The 25,761-nt window shown below is 31.6% G+C and overlaps 1 protein-coding gene across 2 annotated transcripts; it reads left to right on the plus strand.

The window, feature by feature from the left end:
• Positions 1 to 13,131: 13,131 nt before the first annotated feature.
• Positions 13,132 to 14,873, plus strand: LOC114167608 (GDP-mannose transporter GONST3). Of its 2 annotated transcripts, none has more exons than XM_028052714.1 (2): positions 13,132 to 13,275; positions 13,403 to 14,873. In XM_028052714.1, the coding sequence occupies exon 2, from the start codon at positions 13,460 to 13,462 to the stop codon at positions 14,618 to 14,620; it is 1,161 nt and encodes a 386-aa protein (XP_027908515.1). In that variant the 5' UTR covers positions 13,132 to 13,275; positions 13,403 to 13,459; the 3' UTR covers positions 14,621 to 14,873. The 2 variants fall into 2 exon arrangements, with proteins under 2 accessions (XP_027908515.1, XP_027908516.1); XM_028052715.1 differs by having other exon boundaries at positions 13,146 to 13,275; positions 13,389 to 14,873.
• Positions 14,874 to 25,761: the final 10,888 nt, after the last annotated feature.

A 25,761-nucleotide genomic window follows, 5' to 3' on the forward strand; every position in this document is an offset into this window, starting at 1 on the left:
TAACTGTTTTATTACTTCTAATTTATTTAAATTAGACAAATATTTTTGAAATTGTATAAATTTATTGATTTAAACATATAATATTATACTTATATTAATATAAATAATTAAATCTTCAATTAAAATTATAAAAATAATAAACATATTTATCTTTTTTAAATTTTACGATGAATTTTCGTAAAAAAAAAAGAGAGTGGAAATAAGAGTAAGAGATTAAAAGAAAACAGGAAATATGAAGTAAAAAGAAAGGAAGGAAAGAAGATTGAATAAATATATGTAACATTCACTATTGAGAAGTGAATGTTTTACACATTAAACTAAGAAATACTTTATCATATCTTATTTACACTGCAATGCTTACATAATTGTATAAACTTTAGATGATTAATATCTCACATTTTGTGTTAGAATTGGTAAATCGTTTTTAATGTGTGTCACTATTTTCTTTCTTTAAAAGACAATAATGTTCTTATAAGTGCTTCAAAAGTCACTTCTTTTACTAATTACTTCATTGATATATTTATTCAAAATTTTCTCAATTTAAATTTTTTAAACTTTAAGATAATTTTATTGAGCTTTTATGTTTCTAAGTTTCACAATCTTTTTCTTTTTCATGATCTTATTAAATTTTTTTCAACTTTTTATATTTCAAATCTCGTACTTGTGAGACTTAGCTATTTCATGATCTCATTAAATTTATAAATTTTTTAAAGACAAATATTTCATAATTTTCTTATGAGTTTATTAAATTTATAAATTAAAAATTTAGTAATTGTAAAAATCTAGAAAATTGTATTTTAAAAATGACAATGTCTTTAAAATAGTGAGACTTAGCTATTTTAATATTAAAACGCTTAAGTATATATAGAAAGTTTTATAAATGAGTTTTATTACTGTATAACACACAATCTCACTTTTCTAGAGTTCTATGTCTTCTCTTTACTCACCCCATGTTCATCCGTTTGAAGATTCCAGACCGTAGGAGTGATTCACTCTGCAAGATCTTTCCAACCAACAATTAGTTCTTCCTTTTGAGTAAATAGTTTTTTCTACTATTTTCTTGGTCCCATATGTTTTTCCATTTGTATGTGCGTCTCCTATTCCTCCATGTGTCATTAGAGTCATCTATATGACTCTTTCCTAATAAGTGTTGGTATCGCACAGCGGAATGACTAAACAATGGTCAAAAATCAAGAGGGGGGGTGAATTGGATTTTTAAAAATCTTGACAGATTTTAAAATTTTTCTCAAAATTTAATTAATTAACTTAAAATAATAGTTACTTTAAATGCAAGTGCAGATAAATAAGGAGTTTAAGGGAAGAAGATGCACACTGATATTTATACTGGTTCGGATCAAAAGACCCTACGTCCAGTTGTTAATCTCTTAAACAAAGAGATTAACTCAATCACTATAATAATCAAATTACAACAGATTATATAAGAGTAAATATTAGAAAACACCTCTCTTGAACAACCACAAGAGATGAGCAAAACTCCCCCTGAATCCCATAGAGGATGACCAGCTTTCCTAGCAACAGCACAACACTCAATCTTCTAAGAACTCACTTAGAAAAAGTTATCACTCACTCACACTAGGTTTTTCAAAGCTTTCTTTAAGAATCTCACAGAGCAACACTTTGTAGTCACAGCCAAAGAACTCTAAATCTTAAAAAGGTGTTTTTGAAGTTGAACTGCAGTTCCTTAAATAGAGTTTTTGAAAATTAGGTTAAAAATTGAATCGTTATGTTCCAACTGCCAAGGATAATCGATTATCACTAAGGATAATTGATTATTCCAGTAGGTTTCTTGAAAAACAAATTTTGAATAGGATAATCGATTATTTCAGGAGATAATCGATTATTCCAGTAGGTTTTCGAAAAATACAAGTTATGCACAGATAATCGATTATCAATAGTGATAATCGATTATCACTATAGTTTTTCTAAAAATAAGAAACCTTCTAGAGAGACGAATGCAATGCTGCTAATTCTAAGTTTAATTAAACTATTCTACAATACACTTATTTTATTTTACAAGATAACATTTGCATAATTAAACACTTTGTCTTCATTAGTGCTTGATCATCATTCAAAATCGCTAGACTTCCTTCTTTTTGCCAACAATCTCCCCCTTTTTGATGATGATCAAAAATATGTTTAAGGAATTGTTACTACCTACAATTTAGAGACTTGCAAAAAGAATGGTTAAGATAAAATAATGTGTCTTCAGCATTTAAACTTATTCTCCCCCTTTTTGATCATATGAGAAAAGGGTAAAGCTCCCCCTAAATGAAATAATGCTTGAGGGCACACAGCAGGAGATAAGATATTTAATCATTCATTGATTCATAAATTAAAAGAGACTACAAGCAATGGTAAAACATATGTTAGAACTCCTCCCCCTAAAATTCTGCACTCATGTCATCATCATGAGTGAATTCCTCATCAAACCTATGTTCTAAATGGGAAATTCTAGTATCAATGCCCCTAATTAGCCCGACAACTTCTTCATGACAAGAGTTAGACAGAAGAAATAATTCTTCTAGTCGTTTGTTCATGTTGACTATGTTGTCTTCTATAGAGAAAGATGAGCCATCACCACTTGAAGAGCCAACATTTTGTGTAGCAGGAGGTATGGGATCAGTAGGAGGAAGTTCTTCATCTTCAGCGTAATAGTTGGGCATATCATCTCTATGGACATAGGTATCACCAAGAGGAACAAGTTTTAGCTGTTTGAGAGAACTTTCAGAAATCTCATTTGCACGTAGGGTACTTTGACAAAGCTCCCCGGTGGTGTCAACTCCCTTGTATTCGCAAATCCTTGAAATTAAGAGGGAATATGGGAGAGGATATTGTGGGTACCTCTTAGCTTTGAGCATAGTGTCAAGGATTAAACTAGACCATTTTATTGGAACACGATTTAGAATCCCATACATTATGAGGAGGTCAGCCTCTGAGCACTGAGCATGATTGGTTCCTCTAGGACATAAAATCCAGACAATTAAGTAATGGATGAGTCTTTCATCCATTTTTAGTCCTCCAACCAATAATTGTCTCCCAACATCTTGTGCTGGGTTGCGTAAGAAAGATTGATAGGCCAGGATTCGATTGAAGTCATCAATCCCATTGAGAATTGATTCCGTAACATCATTGATGGGAAATTTCGCCACATTTTCCCAAATATCATTATCGATGATAATGTCTACTCCTTTCACCTTTGATAAAGCAACTTCATCTCTGATCTTGAGATTGTAGTAGAAAACTCGTACAAGATCAGGATAGTAGTTTCCTTGCATTTCCACAAATGGTCTGATGCCTTGAAAATTAAAGAGAGCAGGAAATTCAAAACCTGCAGTTGTGAATTTTCGAGTAGTGATGTACTTGGGAGAGATGAGTGCTTTGTTTTTCCAAATCTGAACGAATTCATCCCTTAGATCTTCGTCAAAGATCCAACCTTCAATGGATGCTGATCTGATGGAAGGTTGAGTTGGACATGGAGCAGTTCGTCTACGTGTTGGGATCTTTCTGCGAGATGATTCTGCCATGGCACTGATTTTTAAGAGCAAAAGATGACACTGAAGGGGTCTTTAGGTTTTTTTTTTAAAAAAAGAGGGCAAATGATGAGAGGATTTCTTTTTCTGCGTGAATAGTTGAAATTGGGACTCTCAATTTATAAAGAGTAGGCTACCAACAGTTAAAATGCGAAAATCAAAGCAAATCTAGTCGTTACAACGACTTTTTTCCAAAATTTTTACATAATGTCGTGCAATAATCGATTATCCTGCGTGATAATCGATTATTGTTTCATAATATGAATTCCAGAAATTATTGGTATGAGCAGATAATCGATTATTGTAAGTAATAATCAATTATTCCAGAACGATTTTGAGTATTTTGATCAGGGTCATGATAATCGATTATCCTGCTTGATAATCGATTATTCCAGGAATTTAGAACTTATTTTGCGAGAAGATAATCGATTATCATGAGTGATAATCGATTATTGAGCGCTGTTTTACAAAAATATGAAAAGTGAAGTTCATTGCTCTTTCAAGAGACTTCTAATATTCCTAAATCTCTCATAAGCTCATAAAATCTGTCTTTGGCTAAAGGCTTTGTAAAGATGTCCGCCAATTGATGCTTGGTGTTTACATAGTCTATCACACAATTGCCTTTACTTATGTGATCCCTTAAGAAGTGGTGTCTAATTTCTATGTGTTTTGTCCTAGAATGCATTATGGGATTCTTAGTTAAGTTTATGGCACTAGTATTGTCACATTTTAGAGGTATATGATTTAGATAGATACTGTAATCCTCTAATTGTTGCTTCATCCATAGGATTTGGGCACAATAATTGCCAGCAACAATGTATTGGCCTCTGTAGTTGACAAACCACACAGGCTTGTTTTTGGGTGCCAAGAAACTAATGAGCTTCCTAAGAGGTGACAAGTACCACTGGTACTTTTTCTATCTATTTTACAGCCACCATAATCAGCATCAGAGTACCCTATTAAACTAAGTGATGCCCCAGAAGGATACCAAAGTCCAAAAGATATAGTTCCTTTAAGATATTTTAAGATTCTTTTTACTGCTATAAGATGTGATTCCTTAGATACTTGATATTAGCACAAACACATATTGCATAATATCAGGTCTACTTGCAGTAAGATATAAAAGAGATCCTATCATACCTCTAAACATTGTTTGATTTACCTCAATACCTAATTCATCTTTATCCAAATAGCAGGAAGTTGTCATATGAGTACTTGCTGCTTTAGCATTGTCCATTTCAATTTTTTAAGTATTTCCTTACAATATTTAGATTGAGATATGAATATCCCTTCATCCATTTGTTTAATTTGCAAACCAAGGAAGAAGTTTAATTCTTCCATCATTGACATTTCAAACTCACTCTGCATTATGCTTGTAAAACCTTCACATAAGATTTATTAGTTGATCCAAAAATTATATCATCAACATACACTTGAACCAATAAAATGTGTTCACCTACTCTTTTAATAAACAAAGTTGAGTTATTTTACCTCTTTCAAAATCATTTTCGAGCAAAAATGTGCTTAAGCGTTCATACCAAGATCTAGGTGCTTGTTTTAAACCATAAAGTGCCTTTTTCAATTTATAAATATGGTTTGGAAATTTATAATCCTCAAAACCAGGAGGTTGTTCAACGTACACATCTTCTTTGATAAAACCATTTAGGAAAGCACTTTTGACATCCATTTGATATAATTTAAATTTCATAATAGAGGCATAAGCAAGAAGTAAGCGTATAGCTTCTAACCTTGCAACAAGGGCATATGTTTCATCATAGTTTATACCTTCTTCTTGTCGATATCCCTTTGCCACAAGCCTAGCTTTGTTCTTAGTAATATTTCCATCCTCATCCATCTTATTTCTGAAAACCCATCTTGTCCAATCACTTGAAGTGATTCATTTCTTGGAATCAACTCCCATACTTTATTTCTTTCAAATTGATTGAGCTCCTCTTGCATTGCAATGCACCATTGATCATCTTGAAGAGCTTCTTGAACATTTTTGGTTCAATCTATGAAACAAAAGCAACATTCATACATAAATTATTCATATTTCTAGTGATTACCCCTTTTGAAATATCACCAATGATGTTGTCTAGAGATAGTCCTCTTGTGACTTCCAGCATTTTTCAATATCTTCAGATTGAAAAGGTGGATTCTCATTTAAATACATCTCATCAAGGGTCTCCTGAATATATTCTTCATCACCTGTAATTTGCTTATTTGATTCAAGAGGGTTCACCTCAAGGTCTACAACTTCATCAAAGACAACATGCATGGATTCTTCAACATTCAAAGTCTTCGATTAAAGACTCTATATGCTTTACTAGTAAGAGAATATCCTAGAAATATTGCCTCATCAGCTTTAGAATCAAATTTTCCTAAATTTTCTTTTCCATTATTTAAAACAAAACACTTGCATCCAAAAATTTTAAGATGAGCAACATTTGGCTTTCTACCTTTAAATAATTCATAAGGAGTAATTTTTAAAATAGGCCTAATAAGCATTCTATTTAAAACATAACATGCAGTACTCACAGCATCAGTCCAGAAATATTTAGGAACATTATATTCATTTACATTGTTCTAGCTAGTTCCTCTAAGGATCTATTTTTCCTCTCTACAACTCCATTATGTTGAGGTGTCCTAGGTGCAGAGAAATTATGCAAAATTCCATTTTCATGAAAATTTTTCAAATGACTCATTTTGAAATTCCCCACCATGATCACTTCTTATAATCTTAATTTTCAAATCTTTTTCATTTTGAACTAATTTTGCAAATTTTTTAAATGCTTTAAAGGCTTCACTTTTTAAGGTAAGAAAGAAGGTCCAAGTAAACCTAGAGTAGTCATCCACGATAACAAGAGCATAATAATTTCCTCCATAACTCTTAATCCTAAGGGAGCAAATAAATCCATATGCAAAAGCTCTAAAGGCTTTGAAGTAGATAAAATATTTTTTGAATGAAAGGATGATCTTACTTATTTTCCTTTTTGACAAGCAGCACATATTTTATCTTTTTCAAATTTTATTTTTGGTAAACCAATTACTAAATCCTTAGAAATCAACTTATTCAACTGTTTCATGTGAATATGAGCAGCCCTTTTATGCCACAACCAAGGATTTTCTTCTTTTGCAACGAGACATGTTATATCACTAGATGATGCATAATCAAGATCAATTAAATAGATATTGTTGTGTCTCATACCTTTCAGAGCAATTTCCTTAGAATTCTTTTGGTGGATAGTGCAGTAATCACTTTCAAAGATAACTGAGACCTTTGTCGCATAGTTGACTAATACTGAGGAGATTGTGCTTCAGTCCTTCTACAAGTAGCACATCCTTGATCTCCAAGGTATCCCCTCCACCAACATCTCCAATTCCAATTATTTTCCCTTTGTTGTTATCTCCATATGTGACAAATCCTTGATCCTTTCTTTTGAGATTCTTGATCTTCCTTTTATCACCTGTCATGTGTCTTGAGCATCCACTGTCAAGGTACCACATTGATTTTTGGCTTTGGAAGTTAACTACAAAATAAGAAAAATAATTTCTTTAGGTCCCCATTAACTTTATTGGGTCCTTGGGGTTAGAAGATATAAAATTATCTAGCAATAGGCATCCAAGTATACTTCCCATTTGGAACATCATAATGTTTAATATTGCATTTATTTGATGTATGCCCCTTTTTCATGCAATAAAAACAAGTAGCTAAACAAGTATTTTTATAGTGAGCAGTTCCTTTTTCTACCCACACTCTACGAGTCCTTTTATTTTTAGGAACATATTTGTTTCTACTTAGATTCTTCTTCTCAAAAACATGTTTTTCAAAAGATTTTTTTCTAAAGCATCTTTAAGTTGTTTTTCTAAAATCATTAACTCAAACATATAGCTTTTACAAGATTCACATTCAATTGCCTCAATTTCTCTATTTTCTAAACTTAAGATTTTATTTTTCAAAACATTTTCTTCTTCAAGAGATTTTTCAAGATTGTCTTGTAACTCTTTAAAATCCTTTTTTAATTTTTTGTGAGCAATATCTAGTTTACTGGATTTAGCAAGAATTCTTGAAAAGCATCATAAAGAGAATCATAATCATTTTCATTGTCAGAGGAACTTACCTCACTATCAGAGTGATCACTATTGGCCATTAAGCAAAAGTTTGCTTCTTCCTCATCGGATCCTTCAGAGTTGGATGAACTTGAGGCATTATCTTCCCATGCTATGTATGCCTTTTTCTTATAATATTTCTTGCTTTTCTTTTCATCACTCCTTTTTGAATTTGGACAGTCTGCTTTTACATGACCAGTTTCTCCACATCCATAGCATTTAAAGTTTGAGGAGCTTCCTTGATTCTCCTTCTTATTACTCTTGAATTGATTTCTTCCTTTGGACTTCATGAACTTTGTGAACTTCTTTATCATGAGACTGAGATTCTCATCATCATCAGAATCTTCTTCCTCTTTTTGCTTCTTGCCTTTGACAACCTCAGTTTTGAATGCAACATTCTTCTTTCTTCCTTCATCTTCTTCATCATTCAGTCTTCCCAGCTCAAGCTCGTGCTCTCTCAGTTTTCCAAACAGAGCCGCTATGGTCATTGTTGCAAGATTACGTGACTCCGTGATAGCCGTCACCTTTGGCTGCCAAGTCCTATTCAAAGATTTAAGAATTTTTATGTTAAGTTCATCAGTATCAAAGGTTTTACCTAGCCCATTGAGATGGTTGACAATGTGTGTGAACCGTTTCTGCACATCGTAGATGGTTTCTCCCTGCTGCATTCGAAACATCTCATATTCTTGTATCAAGGAGTTCTTTCTAGCTCGTTTGACATCGTCAGTTCCTTCATGAGTCACTCGAAGGATTTCCCACATCTCGCGTGCACTGGTGCAGACAGAAATTCTGTAGAACTCATCAAGAGTTAGAGCACATGATATAATGTTTCTGGCTTTAACGTCATATTGAGCTCGCCTGTTTTCATCAGCAGTCCATTGAGCAAAAGGCTTTGGTTCCTGCACTTCATTAACAACGTTAACAGGCACAAATGGTCCATTCAAAACAACATCCCAAATACCCCTATAAACTGATTCTAAAAATATTTGCATTCTGACTTTCCAGAAAGGATAGTTTTCACCCGTGAAAAGTGGAGGTCTATTGATAGACGCACCTTCAGCAAAAGTTTGATTTGACCCTACCATTTTTGAAGAATTTGAATAACCATCAAAGCAAGCTCTAATACCAATTGTTGGTATCGCGCAACGGAATGACTAAACAATGGTCAAAAATCAAGAGGGGGTGAATTGGATTTTTAAAAATCTTGACAGATTTTAAAATTTTTCTCAAAATTTAATTAATTAACTTAAAATAATAGTTACTTTAAATGCAAGTGCAATAAATAAGGAGTTTAAGGGAAGAAGATGCACACTGATATTTATACTGGTTCGGATCAAAAGACCCTACGTCCAGTTGTTAATCTCTTAAACAAAGAGATTAACTCAATCACTTTAATAATCAAATTACAACAGATTATATAAGAGTAAAGATTAGAAAACACCTCTCTTGAACAACCACAAGAGATGAGCCAAACTCCCCCTGAATCTCACAGAGGATGACCAGCTTTCCTAGCAACAACACAACACTCAATCTTCTAAGAACTCACTTAGAAAAAGTTATCACTCACTCACACTAGGTTTTGCAAGGCTTTCTTTAAGAATCTCACAGAGCAACACTTTGCAGTCACAGCCAAAGAACTCTAAATCTTAAAAAGGTGTTTTTGAAGTTGAACTGCAGTTCCTTAAATAGAGTTTTTGAAAATTAGGTTAAAAATTGAATCGTTATGTTCCAACTGCCAAGGATAATCGATTATCACTAAGGATAATTGATTATTCCAGTAGGTTTCCTGAAAAAAAAATTTGAACAGGATAATCGATTATTTCAGGAGATAATCGATTATTCCAGTAGGTTTTCGAAAAATACAAGTTCTGGACAGATAATCGATTATCAGTGATAATCGATTATCATTGTAGTTTTTCTAAAAATAAGAAACCTTCTAGAGAGACGAATGCAATGCTGCTGATTCTAAGTTTAATTAAACTATTCTACAATACACTTATTTTATTTTACAAGATAACATTTGCATAATTAAACACTTTGTCTTCATTAGTGCTTGATCATCATTCAAAATCACTAGACTTCCTTCTTTTTGCCAACAATAAGTGATCATAGTGATGTAGTTTGATCATCCTTATCATGTTTCTATGTGTAGATAGAGTATCTTGTGGAGTAAATGTGTTTTGGTATAATAGGTGCATTTAGAACTTTTGAGCTGTCAAACAAGGTGAAGGAAGCTAAATTTTAGCTTTTACATATTGAAGTATTGTTTGCTTTAGTATGTACAATTGTTAAATTTGTTAAGTGTTAGTAAGTTATGCAATTGAGTTGTGAGAAGCATAAAATGTGTGATCTAGTTTTGGTTAGGAATATCTTTGTGAAATTATTTAAGTGATTCAAAATTTCTAAATAGTAGGATGTTTACTAAGTGGGGATTAACTCAAGAGGAGACAAATTAATCAATCAAAGCTCAAAGAGGAAATTTAGAGTTCTGATACACCGTCAGACACCACTAATATTGTTGGGTGTCATATTGGGAGTAGGTTCTCTAGTTTGGCTATCGTTGGACAAGATTTCTCCTCATTGGGCTATTAGAGAGCTCACTAACTTAGTGTCTTCAAGCGCCACCTAGGACCGTTAGAAGCCAAAATTCAAATTAAATATAGGATTGCTAGGCGTCGAAGCTAGCGTTGGACGAGATTCTTCCAAGGGCTTCTCTGTTTAGAATTTCGCTGAGTGGGGGGTTTTTGGCGTTAAGCAGAACCAGACAACTTTCAATTGCTTATTTTGAAATCTTATGAGATGTTATTTGATATGTTTATGTATGTATGATAAATTATGATAAGTATAGCTCATTGTATGTGTGATGTAGAATTAAAAAGGGTGAAGCAAAGTTATCTTGGTATTGATCTAGGTGTTTCCATGGAGGAAATCCAAATTTGCTATAAGTTTCTCTAGTGTATTCATTGATGTAGGGATCCTAAAGTGGAGGTTATCTTGACACTCTAATAACTATTTAGACTCATATAGAGGAGAATGAGTTAGTTGGAGAGAGCAGTAGGAGGTCCTAGTCTAAGGGTGGTTCCAAGGCCTTTATGACGAGGGAAGGACTAACTTTATGTGTGGTTGGTTGAAACCCAATGACAATGGTTCTACAGAACAGTAAAGGCCACCACAAATGCAAAACTTCCAAGGATCTAATATCAATGTATGTATTTGAATAATTGAGTCTATAAGTATCTTTTGATACATGATATTTTAGTGTAATGTTAATTTGGAATGGTATACTTGCTATGTTATGATAAAATTATTGTATTTGATACTCCTTTTGTAAATTAGCTTACCTTCTCGTGTTTGTTGGTTTCCTTGTGTTTGTTTTTTTATTTGCAATGATCACCTTAAATGGTGTAAGTAGATGAGGATGTAAGAGTTGATCTACCTTAGGAGGGAGATAAAGCAATTGTCTAATCACTAACATAAAAAAAATGCCTTTTAGTCTTTATTTTAGGTTTTTTACGTTTGTTGCAAGTCTGCAAGTCAAACGTAACTACGGGAGATGTAAATTTACGTTTGTTACATTTATAACAAAGGTAAATATACGTCTGTTACAAAGGCAACAAATATAATTTTTAAATTATGAATACAAATAAAAATAAATTTAATGATTACCTTCCCTTACTTAAGGGTAGGCTCTTAATACAACTTTCTCCTACACAACTTCAAAACTTAGGGGTGCTTTATTTACACAAAGAAAAGTCCGATCAATGATTGGAGCATGACTTTATGATCACAAACAAATAAAGACCCACCTAAAGTGTATAAAGGTTGCATGCAACCAAAAGTAGGCCACATGCAAAAAGAAAACAAATTGATTCAAAGAAGTAGAAATTAAACTTACTCAAAAGATAAAATTGATCGGTAAAAAATGTTCATTAACTCTTCAATTTCAACGTGATGGAGTTAAATTTTGAAAATGATGAGAAATGAAGAAGAAATTGGAAGAAGAAAAGAAGAGATTAAACATGGCTATGAAAAGGAGACCGAGAGAAAAAGAGATATACACAACGGTGTTTCGTTTGCATTTCTCATTCTCTCCCTCTTTAATTACTTATTTTATTTTTTTTATTATAAATTTTCTCTTTCTCTTTTTTTTAGTTATCTTGAATATATATATATATATATATATATATATATATATATATATATATATATATATATATATATATATATATATATCCTGATATTTTTTGGATAACTCTTTCATCATATTCTAGATTATAGATGATATGTTTTAATTATTAAATATATGATGTTTTATTTTAGTAGTATTATTCTATTAAAGTGAAATGTTATGGTAATCATATTTATCTTTATTAAAACATTATTAAAAGAAGGAAATAAATTTATATCGTGATATTTAATTATAATATTACGTATTTTATTTATAAATATGAGAGAAAGTTGAAATTAGAAATATGATAAGTCATACAAAATTAATTCAGAACATATCTCTTTGAAAAGTGTTTAATAATTTTATTCCAAAATTCAATCCAAATTAAATCGTAAAATATTAATTTAGTTTAAATTTTATATTAAATTTAAATTAACTGAAACCAATTTTTTTTTTTTTATGTTTCTTTATGATTGTTTAATAAGAAAATAAATCAAATCAAATTGCACATACCCGTAATTTGAATTAATTATTTATAGAATAAAAATAAATTTTAAAAGATGTTGGTCTCATAAATTTGAAAAGTTTGTACATTATTATTATTATTATTATTAAACGAAATTGCTTTTGGTCCACAATAGTTGTTTTCCATTTTATTCTTTATAAATTTGTTAATTTTGTTCCGGACTTTGAATTTTGTTAATTCTTTATTGTGCATTGGTAACATGTTAACGAGTGAGTGTTCTGCAAGTAATTCTTAAATTTTATTTTATTTAGAGAAAGAATATCAGTCGACCAATATAATGAAAATAATATTATTTTTCTTTAGTAAATTTTTTTATTCCTTTTATTTAACTATCGAAATTCAAAGAGAATAAATTAGAAAAATATGTAACGTAGGAGCATAAAGTGAAAAAAATTATTAGATATCAAAATTATTATGGAGGAAAACAAAACAAAAATATATGAATATCATTCCAATCTAATCATAGACATGTCACTAAACTAATATTAACAAATGTTAGAAATTAAATCATAAATAAAACTTTCACTCAACATTGGAACATAAAAATAATATGCTACCTAGATATCATAAATCAGTAAAGTAACATTTATAAATGAATCAAAATTTTATTCATTATTAAAAAATGTTATTAAAAGCATTTACAAAAGGGAGAAAGAGTAACTTAAGCCTTAAAATATGTTAGTGACATGTGATTTTAATACAAGAGTGTAAGAAATCTATTATCTTCTTCTGATATATATATAATAATAAAAGCTACAAGTTGTGAAAAATTTAATAACCCTGTAGATGTAACGGCACGCGTACTTTTTTTGTTTATTAATTAATAATAATTTTAGAGGAACAAATCCAGGAATGAATCAAGTGAAGAAGAAGAAGAAGTAGAAAAGAAGGGGTTTTGTGGTGTGCGTGATTCCATTCTGGTAAGCCCCTTTCTCACTTTCTTCGATCCTTCGCTGCAATTTGCAATGCATCAAATCGTGCCCTTTGATTCCACTCACTATTCCCAATATACTATGCGTCACACTTAGAACAGATCTACATTTTCAGGCATAAATTTGTGTTGAATGTAAAAATCAACAACGCGTGATTTTGGAGTCTGTTCCGATGTCTAAAGTAATTGACGTGGAAAACCCTAGTGATAATCCCACTGTTCAAAAGGGTGTGGATTTGAATGTGAATGTGAATGCGAATGCGAATGTGGATTCGAGTGATGGTGAGGGAAATTGGTACACTGCATTGGTGCATCAAATTTCAGTGTATGGTGTTGCTGCTGGGTATTGCTTATCTGCTTCTTTGCTTTCCATAATCAACAAATGGGCAGTGATGAAATTCCCTTACCCGGGTGCCCTAACCGCCCTGCAGTACTTCACCAGCGCCGCCGGGGTTTTCCTCTGCGGCCGGATGAAGCTCCTGGAGCATGACCCCCTTGAGCTTATGACAATGTGGCGGTTTTTGCCGGCGGCAATAATATTTTACTTGTCGCTTTTCACCAATAGTGAGTTGCTCCTCCATGCCAATGTTGACACATTCATAGTGTTCCGATCGGTTGTGCCTTTGTTTGTTGCGGTAGGGGAGACGCTGTTCCTGCACCAGCCGTGGCCGTCGGGGAAGACGTGGGCCTCCCTGGGCACCATCTTTGCCGGCAGTGTGCTCTATGTGGTCACAGATTATCAGTTTACTTTCATGGCTTACACCTGGGCATTGGCCTACTTGGTTAGCATGACCATAGATTTTGTTTACATAAAGCATGTGGTAATGACCATTGGCTTGAACACGTGGGGTCTTGTGCTGTACAATAATCTTGAGGCTCTTCTGCTTTTTCCCCTGGAGCTGCTGATTATGGGTGAGCTAAAGAAGATTAAGCATGAGATCCAAGATGAGTCTGATTGGCACACATTCCAAGTCATTTTGCCAGTGGGATTGTCGTGTCTGTTTGGTCTGTCAATCTCTTTCTTTGGATTTTCTTGCCGCAGGGCGATTTCTGCCACAGGTTTTACTGTCCTTGGTATAGTGAACAAGTTGTTGACAGTTGTTATTAATTTGGTAATATGGGACAAGCATTCCACATGGGTGGGTACAGTGGGTCTTCTGATTTGTATGCTGGGTGGGATTATGTATCAGCAATCAGCAAGCAAGCCGAAGGCTGCAAAACAGGCGAGTGAACAGGAAAAGGAAGAGGAGCAACAGAAATTGCTTGAGATGCAAGACAATTCAGAGACCAATATAAAAACTAATGAAGTTAATAAATCAAGGGAGGAAAGCTGAAATTACTTTCACGTAGGACGATTTCATATTTCCTTTCAAGTGTATGTTTGTTTACAGGTATTTGGTATAAAATATGCTCTCATTTTTTGTAACTGCTAATTCATGATTCTTTACTACGCTGTCTCCTTGAATGGCAAGCTCTTTGGTATCCTCGTACGTAGGGTTTTATTTACTTTAGTGGCTGTCATGTAAAATCTATTATTTAAGTACTTGATAGATAAAAGGTTATTCAATTTGGTTCTTTCACTTTTAATCTTTTAAACCGAATCATTTTATGCTTCAAATTTCAGTTTGTTCTTTTCCTGCTCTTAATGCTTCAAATTCAGACTGTTATCAATCATGCTTTCTCTGTTTTTGTCATGGATATGATGATTACACATGACTGTATTTATGTAATCCCCATAATTTTAAGTTTATTTGATAGATATCTGATGATTGGCCTGGCCAGCTTGGAACACATTCTCATTATGTCCTAGTCCGACTTAGTTTCTAATACACATTAATAAGGTACTTGTATCAATGCAATAATTACAACCGAAGCTACTCCTAGATTATCCTTGCAGCTATGAGAACAAACGGTCTGTCTTTGTAAGAGAAAATAACACTGATAAATGTTGTCTTCTCAACCGGGTTTCTCTTGCCCTGAAGTTCGCAACTCCACTCTTACCTCCAGTTTAACAGTAAGATTTTTGCCCCGTGTGGGTTCGTTTGTATTTGTTTTCTCACTTTAATTCTGCTAAATTAATTCCTTTTTCTTAGTGTTTTTTGTATGTTATTAAGTTATTGCAGAAGATGGATTCATGTTTGTTGAAATCAATTGCTTACTATGACAATGCTTTAAAATGGGGTTTCCTCAATCTTGTGCCAAATGCCAATACCTTTGGGCTCATTAAGTTTGGTGTTGTTCACTTGACAGATAGAGGTAGCTTTTCAGATGTGGTTACCTCTGAAATAATTTTAAACTAAAGCCGTGTTTGTTTTGACTAATGCACTTAGTAAGAAAACCCAATGATGGGTTAAAAATTAAAATGCTACTACATGAGAAAAATACAAAGGAATAGATAATGAATTTGAGAGAGCTTCATCACTCCTTTCATATGTTCTCATATTTATATTGATGGATTTCTGATACAATGAGTACAGGGAAGAACAAAGATCAAACTAGAGTCCTATCCTAGGTACAAAGATAGGTACAACTCATATAGCAGTTTTCCAATACAACTATTTCCTACCTATATTTAATACATATTTTAATACTACTCAAGTAGATTAGTTAGGCTATATGCATTTCATATTAATTGTTGCTAAATGGAGGCCATGGTGCTGTAGCATAGTGGATTTCCTGCAAAACCCAACTATTTATCAATGCAATTTTAAGGTTATGGTAGAAGCCATTTTTATTCAAATGGGGTTATGGATCCCTTGTTTTTTTGGAATTACTTTTAAAAACTTAGCTATAAGCCGATATATGTTATTTTTTCATCTTGGTAATGTTAATTCTTTTTCCAATCTAAAAGGTCAACTGATAGATCCTTTGGTAGGCATTCAATCCAGTTCTTAAACCATTATAATTTTAGTACTTTACATCTGAGTAGTTGTAGAACCTGGAAGAATGAAAAGAAAGTGGGGATAGTGTACACCCCAAAGAACAGGAAAGTAAGGTAAAACAGTTGGAAATTGGAATAGTTATATTTGATTGGGAAGGAGTTGTTAGGTTGGTTGTTGGGCAGATGAAGTTGTAAACAATGGGTGATTGTATCTAAATAGTTGGAGAACTAGAGTGGGTAGAGAACCAGACTATTAGAAAATAGATTTTATCATTAACTCAATCTCACAAAACATGTAAAGTTTACACTCACTTATATACTCTATTTTAGTCATATCTCTAGAGGATGTGAGATTTCTAACACATTCTTCATGCTGAGGATTGAACATCTGAAACCTGGGATTAGAAAGTTGAGGGTGCAAAAATAGGCCTACTACCAAGCAACTAGAATAGACTCTATTTTGGTCATATCTGAGATGTGGGATCTTTAACGCAACTTTTCAATTGAGAGTGGTTAGTTAGACAATGGGTAATATGATAAGTCCAATAAATCTCATTAGAATAGATTAGTATACCAAAATGAAAAGTGAACTTTAAACTTAACCTCCAAATAAAAGTTTTGAAGTGGGGTTTGAATTCACTTATATATTCTATTTTAGTCATACTCTTGTTGATATGGATCTCCAACTCAAACCTTTAGAGTGGAGTTTGGGAACTATGCAAGTGGTTCAGTTGTCATATATGGTAACCTTTGTTTAAATGAAAACCATTGGAATGAGAATTCTTACCTTTAATCTCCGTCTGTGTTTCAGTAAACCTTTACAGAATTGTGCTTTCTCCTTACTCTGCCATCATGCCCTCTCTCTAAGATCTAGGAATTGTATTTGTAATAACTAGTTATTTCTTGTCTAGAAAGTTTTTGAATATTCTATTGGCGAGATGGTACTGAAAGATTAACAAGTTATTCTGGATCAAATATTCGTTATTGCTTCTAGTTTAATTGTGTTCAGAATTTTTCAAATGTTCAAGTTATGGGACATTCTTCTATATTAATGTGCCATGGCTATACTATTTAAAGCTTTATGATGGAGGAAGCTCTTTAGCCAATTAGATCTTATTAACTGGGGCTGTTTGAAATTATTGTATAGCTGAAATTTCTATGAATTTTAAAATCAAGTATTCATAGTGTTTGGAAGTATTGAAAAAGTAGCCTTTGCAAGTTTTTGCTTTAGAAATCAGTACATACTTCTATTTTATTATATTTCATTTTCGCTGTTATAATTTTGTATGGATTCTGAAGTAACAGTTTCATTCGAATTAACATGCTCTATTTAGTTCTATGATTATGCATGTGTTTTTTCTTTATTTGATTTTGGTTCGAGACTTCGAATTTACAACACTTGAAAAAGGTCTTTTACAAAAGAAAGAGAAGAAAAGGGGAATTTTAGGTATAATTAGTCGTATAGTACCCAGTTTGGTATTGGAGTTTCTAATTGGTACCCGGTTTAAAAAAAGTGTCAATTACGTACCCAAATTAGTTTAAGTGCACCAATTGAGTCCATTTAAGTTGACGCCGTTAGAAAGGTTAACGTTAGACTGATATTGGTTGGTCTGTGAATTAAATTTGGAACACATGGAGATTAATTTTTAATGACGTGGAAAGCTGAGGAAGAAAATTAAATATGTCTTGTAATGAAAAATTTAAAAAATAAAAGAACGAAAATTAAAAAAAAAGGGCGACGAAGTTAAAAAAGAAGTCGCAGAAGCATGTGATAAAAACGTGAAATTGGAGAAAGGTGACGCAGGGGAGACGAATTGGTGGAGGATTCTTCGCGAAGTGGTGGAGAAATTGAAGGCGACTTTTGAACAGTGAAGTGGAGACTTGAGAGCGACTTGCGGGCCATTGATAACGAAAGGTTGGTATTGTGTTTTTCTCTGATTTAGTGATTAGGGTTTTGATGTTTAGGTTGATTTTTGTGAAGTTGGGGATATTGGAGAACAGGTTGTTGTTGAGTGCGAGGATGAAGTGGCTAATGAAGATGTTTGTGTTGGGGATGGTGAAGAGGAGTTGGCTGATAAGGAGAATGGTGTGGGTAATGAAGAAGTTTGTGTTGGGGATGGTGAGGAGGCCTTGGCTGATAAGGTGAATACAAAAGTAATTGCACCCTTTAAATACATCATTGCCACCACTCCGCTGCTTACAAAATAAAAATAAAAACACACAAAACGAGAGGAAGAACAAACTGAATTAGGGCACAACAAACTGTCCGGATATTAATGAGGAAGAAACTGGATTAGGGCAGAACATAGGAGAGGAAGAAGATAATGAAAAATGAGGGCCAATCTTCTTTAAATATAAATACCATGTGGAACACTGTACAATTATAATTTCAACCAGTCATCTGTTATTATTTGACACGTATCCCTTCTGCACTGCCACCTCACCACTTCCTAAACGCCGTTTGGGAACATTTAACGGTATGGAGTGCACTTAAACTAATTTGGGTACACAATTAACACTTTTTTTAAACCGGGTACCAATTAGAAACTCCAGCACTAAACTGGGTACTATACGACTAATTATACCGGAATTTTACTAGGGAGACCCTTATAAGTGTCCGTAAAGAATAAACAAAATACAAAAGGCATTCTACATATTAAAAAATAATATTATTCTTATTCTTCATTTTACTCTTGCTTGCATAAACTAGATAAATAATGCACAGGAAATGGCAAGTTTCAATAATTTGGAAGAGATTTTAGATTCTTCAATTGTATAATGGGTGCGTGGAGCAGCCCTTTAAGTAGATTTTACATAGAGGATAGTCTAAAATATAATTGAAACCATCAAGAATTATCTTAAAATCGATCGATTATATGCATAAATGATTTGCATAAGCATATTATGTCATTGTTTGATCCATGTAATTGAGTATGCTTAGCTAGAAAAAAAACTTGATTGGCATTAGGCTTTTTACTTCCTGCACCCTATTATTTCAAATTGTATCTAATAATTTTTAAAATAATGATTTTATCTTTTGTAGAATTAACACTTGGATTACTTATCCTGAAATTTTTTGAAATAAGTTTTACGGAATTATTAGAATTTGATTTCCATAATAACTAGACAAAAGCGAAGAACACTAAGGACCTGAGATAAAATATTCTTGGATAATGTGGATGGAAGCCAAGAAAGTAAGAATTGATCTTGAACTTCCCACTTTTCATAGCCTGGATTGACGACAAAGCAGTGAAGTTTATAGAATTTAATAACAGGTTCAATATGATACTTCCAAAGATAATTAAAGTCATATAGTTTTTTCAGATAGGGAATTTGAAAAAAATAATTAGGGGATGGGTGGGAAATAGGATTAGTCATCACGAGTTAATAACCTGCTATTGTACCATATTAGATTTTGAGGATAGAAGTGAACATAAACTTACGAAAATTAATGAAAATCTCGTTTATTCAACGCTTGTGAACATATAGAAATGTGTCTTGTTAAGAGAACAGAAACATATTCAGTAACTTTTTGGAAGGAGAAGTCACGTAATACCAAGCCTTATGTGGTGTATGATCCTTAACTGTTCTTTTTAGGAGTCCATTTTGCAAGAAAACAATCGTATGAGCTACTTCTACCCATAACATCTTGGGTAGATTCTTTTCATGGAACATGCATTTTTTTTTTCAGCCTCTGTTCCACATTAAATTTACTGAAATGACACACTATAGATTATAATTACAAGGATAACACAGGTTTTTTATAAAGTGGGAATTCGATTTCTTGGAACCCGAGATGCAAACGTGAAATTTATGAGCCTGCATCACAAAACCAGTCACAATTCGGATTTCTGGAAACCAAATTCTGACCTGGAATTTTTTGTTTGTTTTTTGTTTAAATAAAAAAAAATTCTTAGAAAGAAATATTATATTTTAAGATTAGAAAAATAATATAGTAATATTTGTAGTTTTTTTAATTTTAGTTTATTTTTTCATAAAGAAGGAAAAAAGTACAAAAAAATTATATGTTAAACTATAGTTTTTTATTTGAAATTTGTGTACTTTTAAATTATAATTTTAAAAAGAGTTATATGCTTATTAGATTAATAATATATTTATATTGATGTTGGTGTTTTGGTCAATCTTTCACAAACCAAGAAGAGGTAAAACTTGATTAATGTATTAATGAGGTAGATGGATGATGGACAATATAGAAATCTAATCACTCAAGAAATAGACTTTAATATGAAAGAAAGAGCAAGTATAATGAAAGAAAGATAGAACACATACATACAAATAATTTATACTGGTTCGATTCCTTGGAATCTATATCTAGTTTTTCCTAGCAAACCACATATAGAGAGTCTCTTTCACTATATCTCAAAGGTTTACAAGATTTACAAAAACACTTAGAAAATCTTAACTCCAAGACAAGAAAATAACACAATCAAGGCTATATACCACACACTTGCTTCAAACAAAATCACATTTATAGTGAATTGCAACATATAACAGTATACAAAAGGTTAAATTATTCCAAAGGTTCCCATTTTTTATTTTTGTAACAAAATCTCAAGTAGGTCCCTCCTTTTTATTTGATGGTATAAATACACATTTGGTACCCAAACTTTTTCGGAAAGTTCAATTTGGTACCCGAACTTTAAGAATGTTCAATTTGGTACCCCAATTTTCTAAAGAGATTCAATTTGGTCCTCTCCGTTAAGTTGGAGTTAACACCGTGTCCGTACAGGACACGTGTCAAGCCATGAAATTTTTATTTTTATTTTTAATTTTTTTTTTCAAAAAAATTAATTTTTTTCAAAAAATTTAAAAACTGCCACGTGTCAGTTTATCATCGTGCCACGTGGCAGCTTACAATCATGACATGTGGCAGTGTAATAGCTGTTTTCAATTTAGTACCCCAATTTAAATTTTTGATTCAATTTGGTATCCCAATTTTTTAAAATCATCCAATTTCGTCATCTTCCATTTGAGACCAAATTAGTAAATAAGTTTAATTACAACCTACATATACATGTTACAATAACTTTTTCTAATATATACATTAAATCATTTTACCTAAATACTTAAATTATTTTATTTTTTACATTTTAACCTTTGTAATTTTTATACATGAAATTTTTACACTTGTAAAAAATAAAATAATTTGAATATTTAGGTGTAGTGATTTGATGTATAAATTCAAAACAATTATTTTAACATGTTTATATAAGTTATAATTAAGCTTATTTACTAATTTGGTCTTAAATAGGAAAAGACGAAATTAGATCATTTTAAAAAATTTGGGTACTAAATTGAACCAAAAATTTAAATTAGGGTACTGAATTGAAAACATCTATTACACTGCCACATGTCATGATTGTAAGCTGCCACGTGGCACAATGATAAACTGACACATGACAGTTTTTTAAATTTTTTGAAAAAAAAAAATTTTTTTGAAACAAAAAATAAAAAAAATAAAAATTTCATGGCTTGACACGTGTCCTGTACGGACACGGTGTTAACTCCAACTTAACGGAGATGACCAAATTGAATCTTTTTAGAAAATTGGGGTACCAAATTGAACATTCCTAAAGTTCGGGTACCAAATTGAACTTTCCGAAAAAATTTGGGTACCAAATGTGTATTTATACCTTATTTGATTTAATTGGGTTCCTCTTTTGGAAAATTTGTGCAATTAGGTCCTTTCTGCTAGTAGTATTCTAATGGTGTTAATTGTGTATCACGTGTCAGCACATGATTTTTTTGATTTTTTTTTTAATTTTTCTTAATTTTTTTAACACACTTTGTTGAGAACCTAGGATTGCATCCAAATTGTTTCTTCCTAGAGTAAATCTAGTAAGTGTACTCATTAGATATTTGATTATTTATAAGTGTTTAGGTCAATTTTCACAATTAATTATAGTTTTCTTCCAATTGCAATTTTGATTCTTTTCCATACTTTCTAGATCAGTTTCAACACTTCATTTTCTGCTTCCATTTCATTTTAATATGTTCTCAAGCCACTTATTTTCACCTTTATGTCTATTATTAGAGTATTACAATTTTCTAGCTTCTTCATGCAATTCATTATATATATCAAGTTGTTGGTGAAATTTTCTTTCATAGCTTTCATCAATGGATTCGAGACTACTTACACTACTGGTAGAGGATTTTGTATCAACCATCAAACATAAATTTTTTTTCTTCTTCATGGCACTCACTTGAATCACTCGAAGTGCTGGAATCATCTCCCGCGCCACCCTCACCTCATAGCCTCACCTTCAGGTTTTGACCCAACCTAACTTGAGGATTCTATCAAAACATGTATAACTTTTTAAAAAAGTGAGTTTAAACAAATCATTTGTGTTCTTCTTAATATGCAAAATCCATTCTAGAACAAATTGTTCATAACAAAATTTTTGTAACAACCTTTCTAGAATATACATGATACCTTCTATAGTGGATCCCAAGAACAAACTTTTTGAAATACATAAAAAATGTGTACTGGAATGAGTGTTCTAAAATAAAATTTTCATAACAAGTTTTCCATAATATAAATGATAGCTTTTTTTTTTTTTGAAACGAGCTCTCTCTTTGTTCTATATCTCAAAGATTGTAATAGAGAATGGAGGTGGAGGTACTAATTATGTGACGACAATAACCACTACTAGAATTTTCCATATTTCATGGAGATTTTTCTTGCAAATTTTTAGGAAAAGTCTTTTCTGCAATTTTTCCTATAAATTTTGATCAGTAAGTTATACCTTCGTAGGTAATTAGTTACCCTGAAATTTAAAAATTAGCAGGAAAGTTCTTGCAAAACTTTTTATGAAAATATTCACAGTAAATTTTTTTAAAGAAAAAAATTGGCAATAATTTTTTGTTGCGAATAAATCAACTGAAAATAAAACAGGTACTTTTTCCTACAAATTTAAATTTCCCAAATAATTTTCTTACGTTTTTTAAAATCTGCAAGTAACTTCTTGCCAAAAAAATTCACTAATAACTTTTCTTGGAAAAACGAATTTGTAAGTATATATTTTCTATTAATAATTTTGCAAGAAATTTCGCAAATAAATTTCTTTAATAAATTTCAAAAAATATATAATTTATATTTTTATATAATTTTTAAATGTCAAAATAACTTGTAATGAATTTATTTATTTTACTATTATTAATACTGAAAAAAAATTATGAAGTTAGTATTTAAATTACACAAATATAAAATAAATTTTTTCTGTATATTAATTAATTAGAAAAACAAAACAGTTTATGCATATATATCTAGCTTTTCTACACAATAAATATATTGAATAACATCATTCATCAACATCAAAGTTCATAAATGTTTACATAAACCATTTCAAATCTTTAAAATATTCTTCAAAATATATCAATCAAATCACAATCATTTTCAAAATGACAAGAAAGATGTTAAACTAGTGGTAGTACTAAAAAGAGTACTAGAAAGATGGAAATAAATTGGTGTTAGCTCAGAACGTTGGACACCTAAGTCAGAATACCAAATGGTCCCACACTACTTCTACCAAAAGTTCCATTTGAAACATAGTGGAATCAGATTACTCCATATCAAAAGCTCCTTCTTCACGGTCTCTTTGGATGCTAAATATTCGAGTCAAATTCAGCATATATGTTCAACTAAAAATTTTCAACAAAATTTGCATTGGTTAACTATATATATTCACAATTTATTATATAGAAAAGCTAAGTGATTAGCTAAATGGTACTAGAAAATCTGCACTATTTATTATTATCACTAATTGCTTCCTTCCTACTTAGGATCCCCTTTATTACCTATCCCTCAACACTTCAAAACTCAAGAACCCAACCCCATTATTTCAAGCACTAATACTTGGTAGGCAAACCAAAAATAAGAATAAACTAACTTGATCGACGAATCCACATCTACCAAAATTTGTGCAACGCAAATATCACAAACAAAATAAATAAATCAAGAGTTTGTTAGTTATTCAAACTTTGTCTTCCAAATCTCTGCAATTTGCATTAGTGTTAGTATAAGAACCTGAGTGATCAAACGTCACGACTTGATAGTCTTATTCTGAAAACAACCTACTAATAATTGTTTTCCAACAAATCAAAAACTCAAATTAACTACCCCAACTCTTTATTGCATATGGAGTGTTATTCTTTCTTCCCCTTACTTCTCAATTTTCATTTTAGTATAACCCACTCAATAACTACTATCAACAATAATATTACATTAATTAGAACATACCCCTTTTTACTTCTTTATGAGTGAGATTAAAACTTTATCGTTATAATATAGAGTAAAAAAGAAATACATTAAAGTTATGATATACAACTAATGACATATAGATACCAAGCTTATATACCAAGGTTATCAAAAATCTGATGCCATATTTACCATATATAGAAAGCTAACCTTTAAGAGCTTTGATTGACCGTTTTGATCCTAGTAATTTGAGAACAATAGGTTGACCAGGACCAAAATCTTCATCAGATGCAAGTTGACACAATAAAAAGACCAAACAGAGGAAACCATTAAAAACATACTACTAAAATATTCAACCAATCCCAAAATCCTTAGAAACATATATAGCATCAAAGTTGTACCTATAATAAAAAAACTTCCACTCTCTGTAAATTCAAATGAAATATAATAAGTAATACAATAAGTAACAAAATCAAAGTAATATAATAAGTAAAGAATAAAATATTAAACATTACCATATTCCATACTGTCATCCTCATTTTCATTACTATGTGGAGATGATGAAGGTGAATGAGAAGAGGATACCATATACCCTAAATGTTGCATTAAAGCTATTACTTTTTTGTCTTAGTCAACTCTTTTCTCATTTATATTTTATCTTTTTTGTTTCTGTAACTCTTTTTTCATTTCTACCTTTTCTTGTTCTTGTCTTTGTAATGATTCATTTAAAGCTTGAATTTGACTTCTTAAAGCATCAACTTCCTCAAAATGTGACTCTTGACTTGAGGATGAAACAAACATTCTACCCATAAATCCAAGACCAAATACCTTTCCCCTTTTTTTTCCCAACAGCATCAATCCATATATCCCGATCAGATGGAATTTGGTGAATGGATTGTTCACAATCACTAGCATTCTCCATAGAAATATGTTTATGAATTAAAGGAGTGACCAAACTTGGATTATGTCACTACTTGGAAATCCTCATTGGTCAAATGTTCCCCTTACTTTAGTCGAGGCAAACCAGAAAAGTTTTAAAGCAAATTAAAAGGTAACTTGGAAACTATATGATAAGTGTAAGGATAAGGATTGACTTTTGAATGCAAATAAAGATTCCTAACTATAAACATAAACATCAAACATTAAGAAAAGTTTAAAGCACCTGATATTCTAGTACATCGAAAAGGTTTTGAGCTAGGGACAACAACTGGTTAATGATTCAATTGTTGTATCCGATATTTTTTGGTAGGCAGATTTAAAGACTCCAAGCTTTGAAGAGAATTAGAACACTAGAAATGCTTCAAAATATTTGGTTAGAAACGTAGACAACATATATTATTTAACATAAAGTACTTGTGTAAACATTATCAACTAAT

This window comes from Vigna unguiculata, chromosome 10, assembly GCF_004118075.2.
Source record: "Vigna unguiculata cultivar IT97K-499-35 chromosome 10, ASM411807v1, whole genome shotgun sequence".
Lineage (NCBI taxonomy): Eukaryota > Viridiplantae > Streptophyta > Magnoliopsida > Fabales > Fabaceae > Vigna > Vigna unguiculata.

Bases quoted from the DNA above. Each gene is read 5' to 3' on its own strand.
- LOC114167608 (XM_028052714.1), top strand. From the start codon at position 13,460: ATGTCTAAAGTAATTGACGTGGAAAACCCTAGTGATAATCCCACTGTT.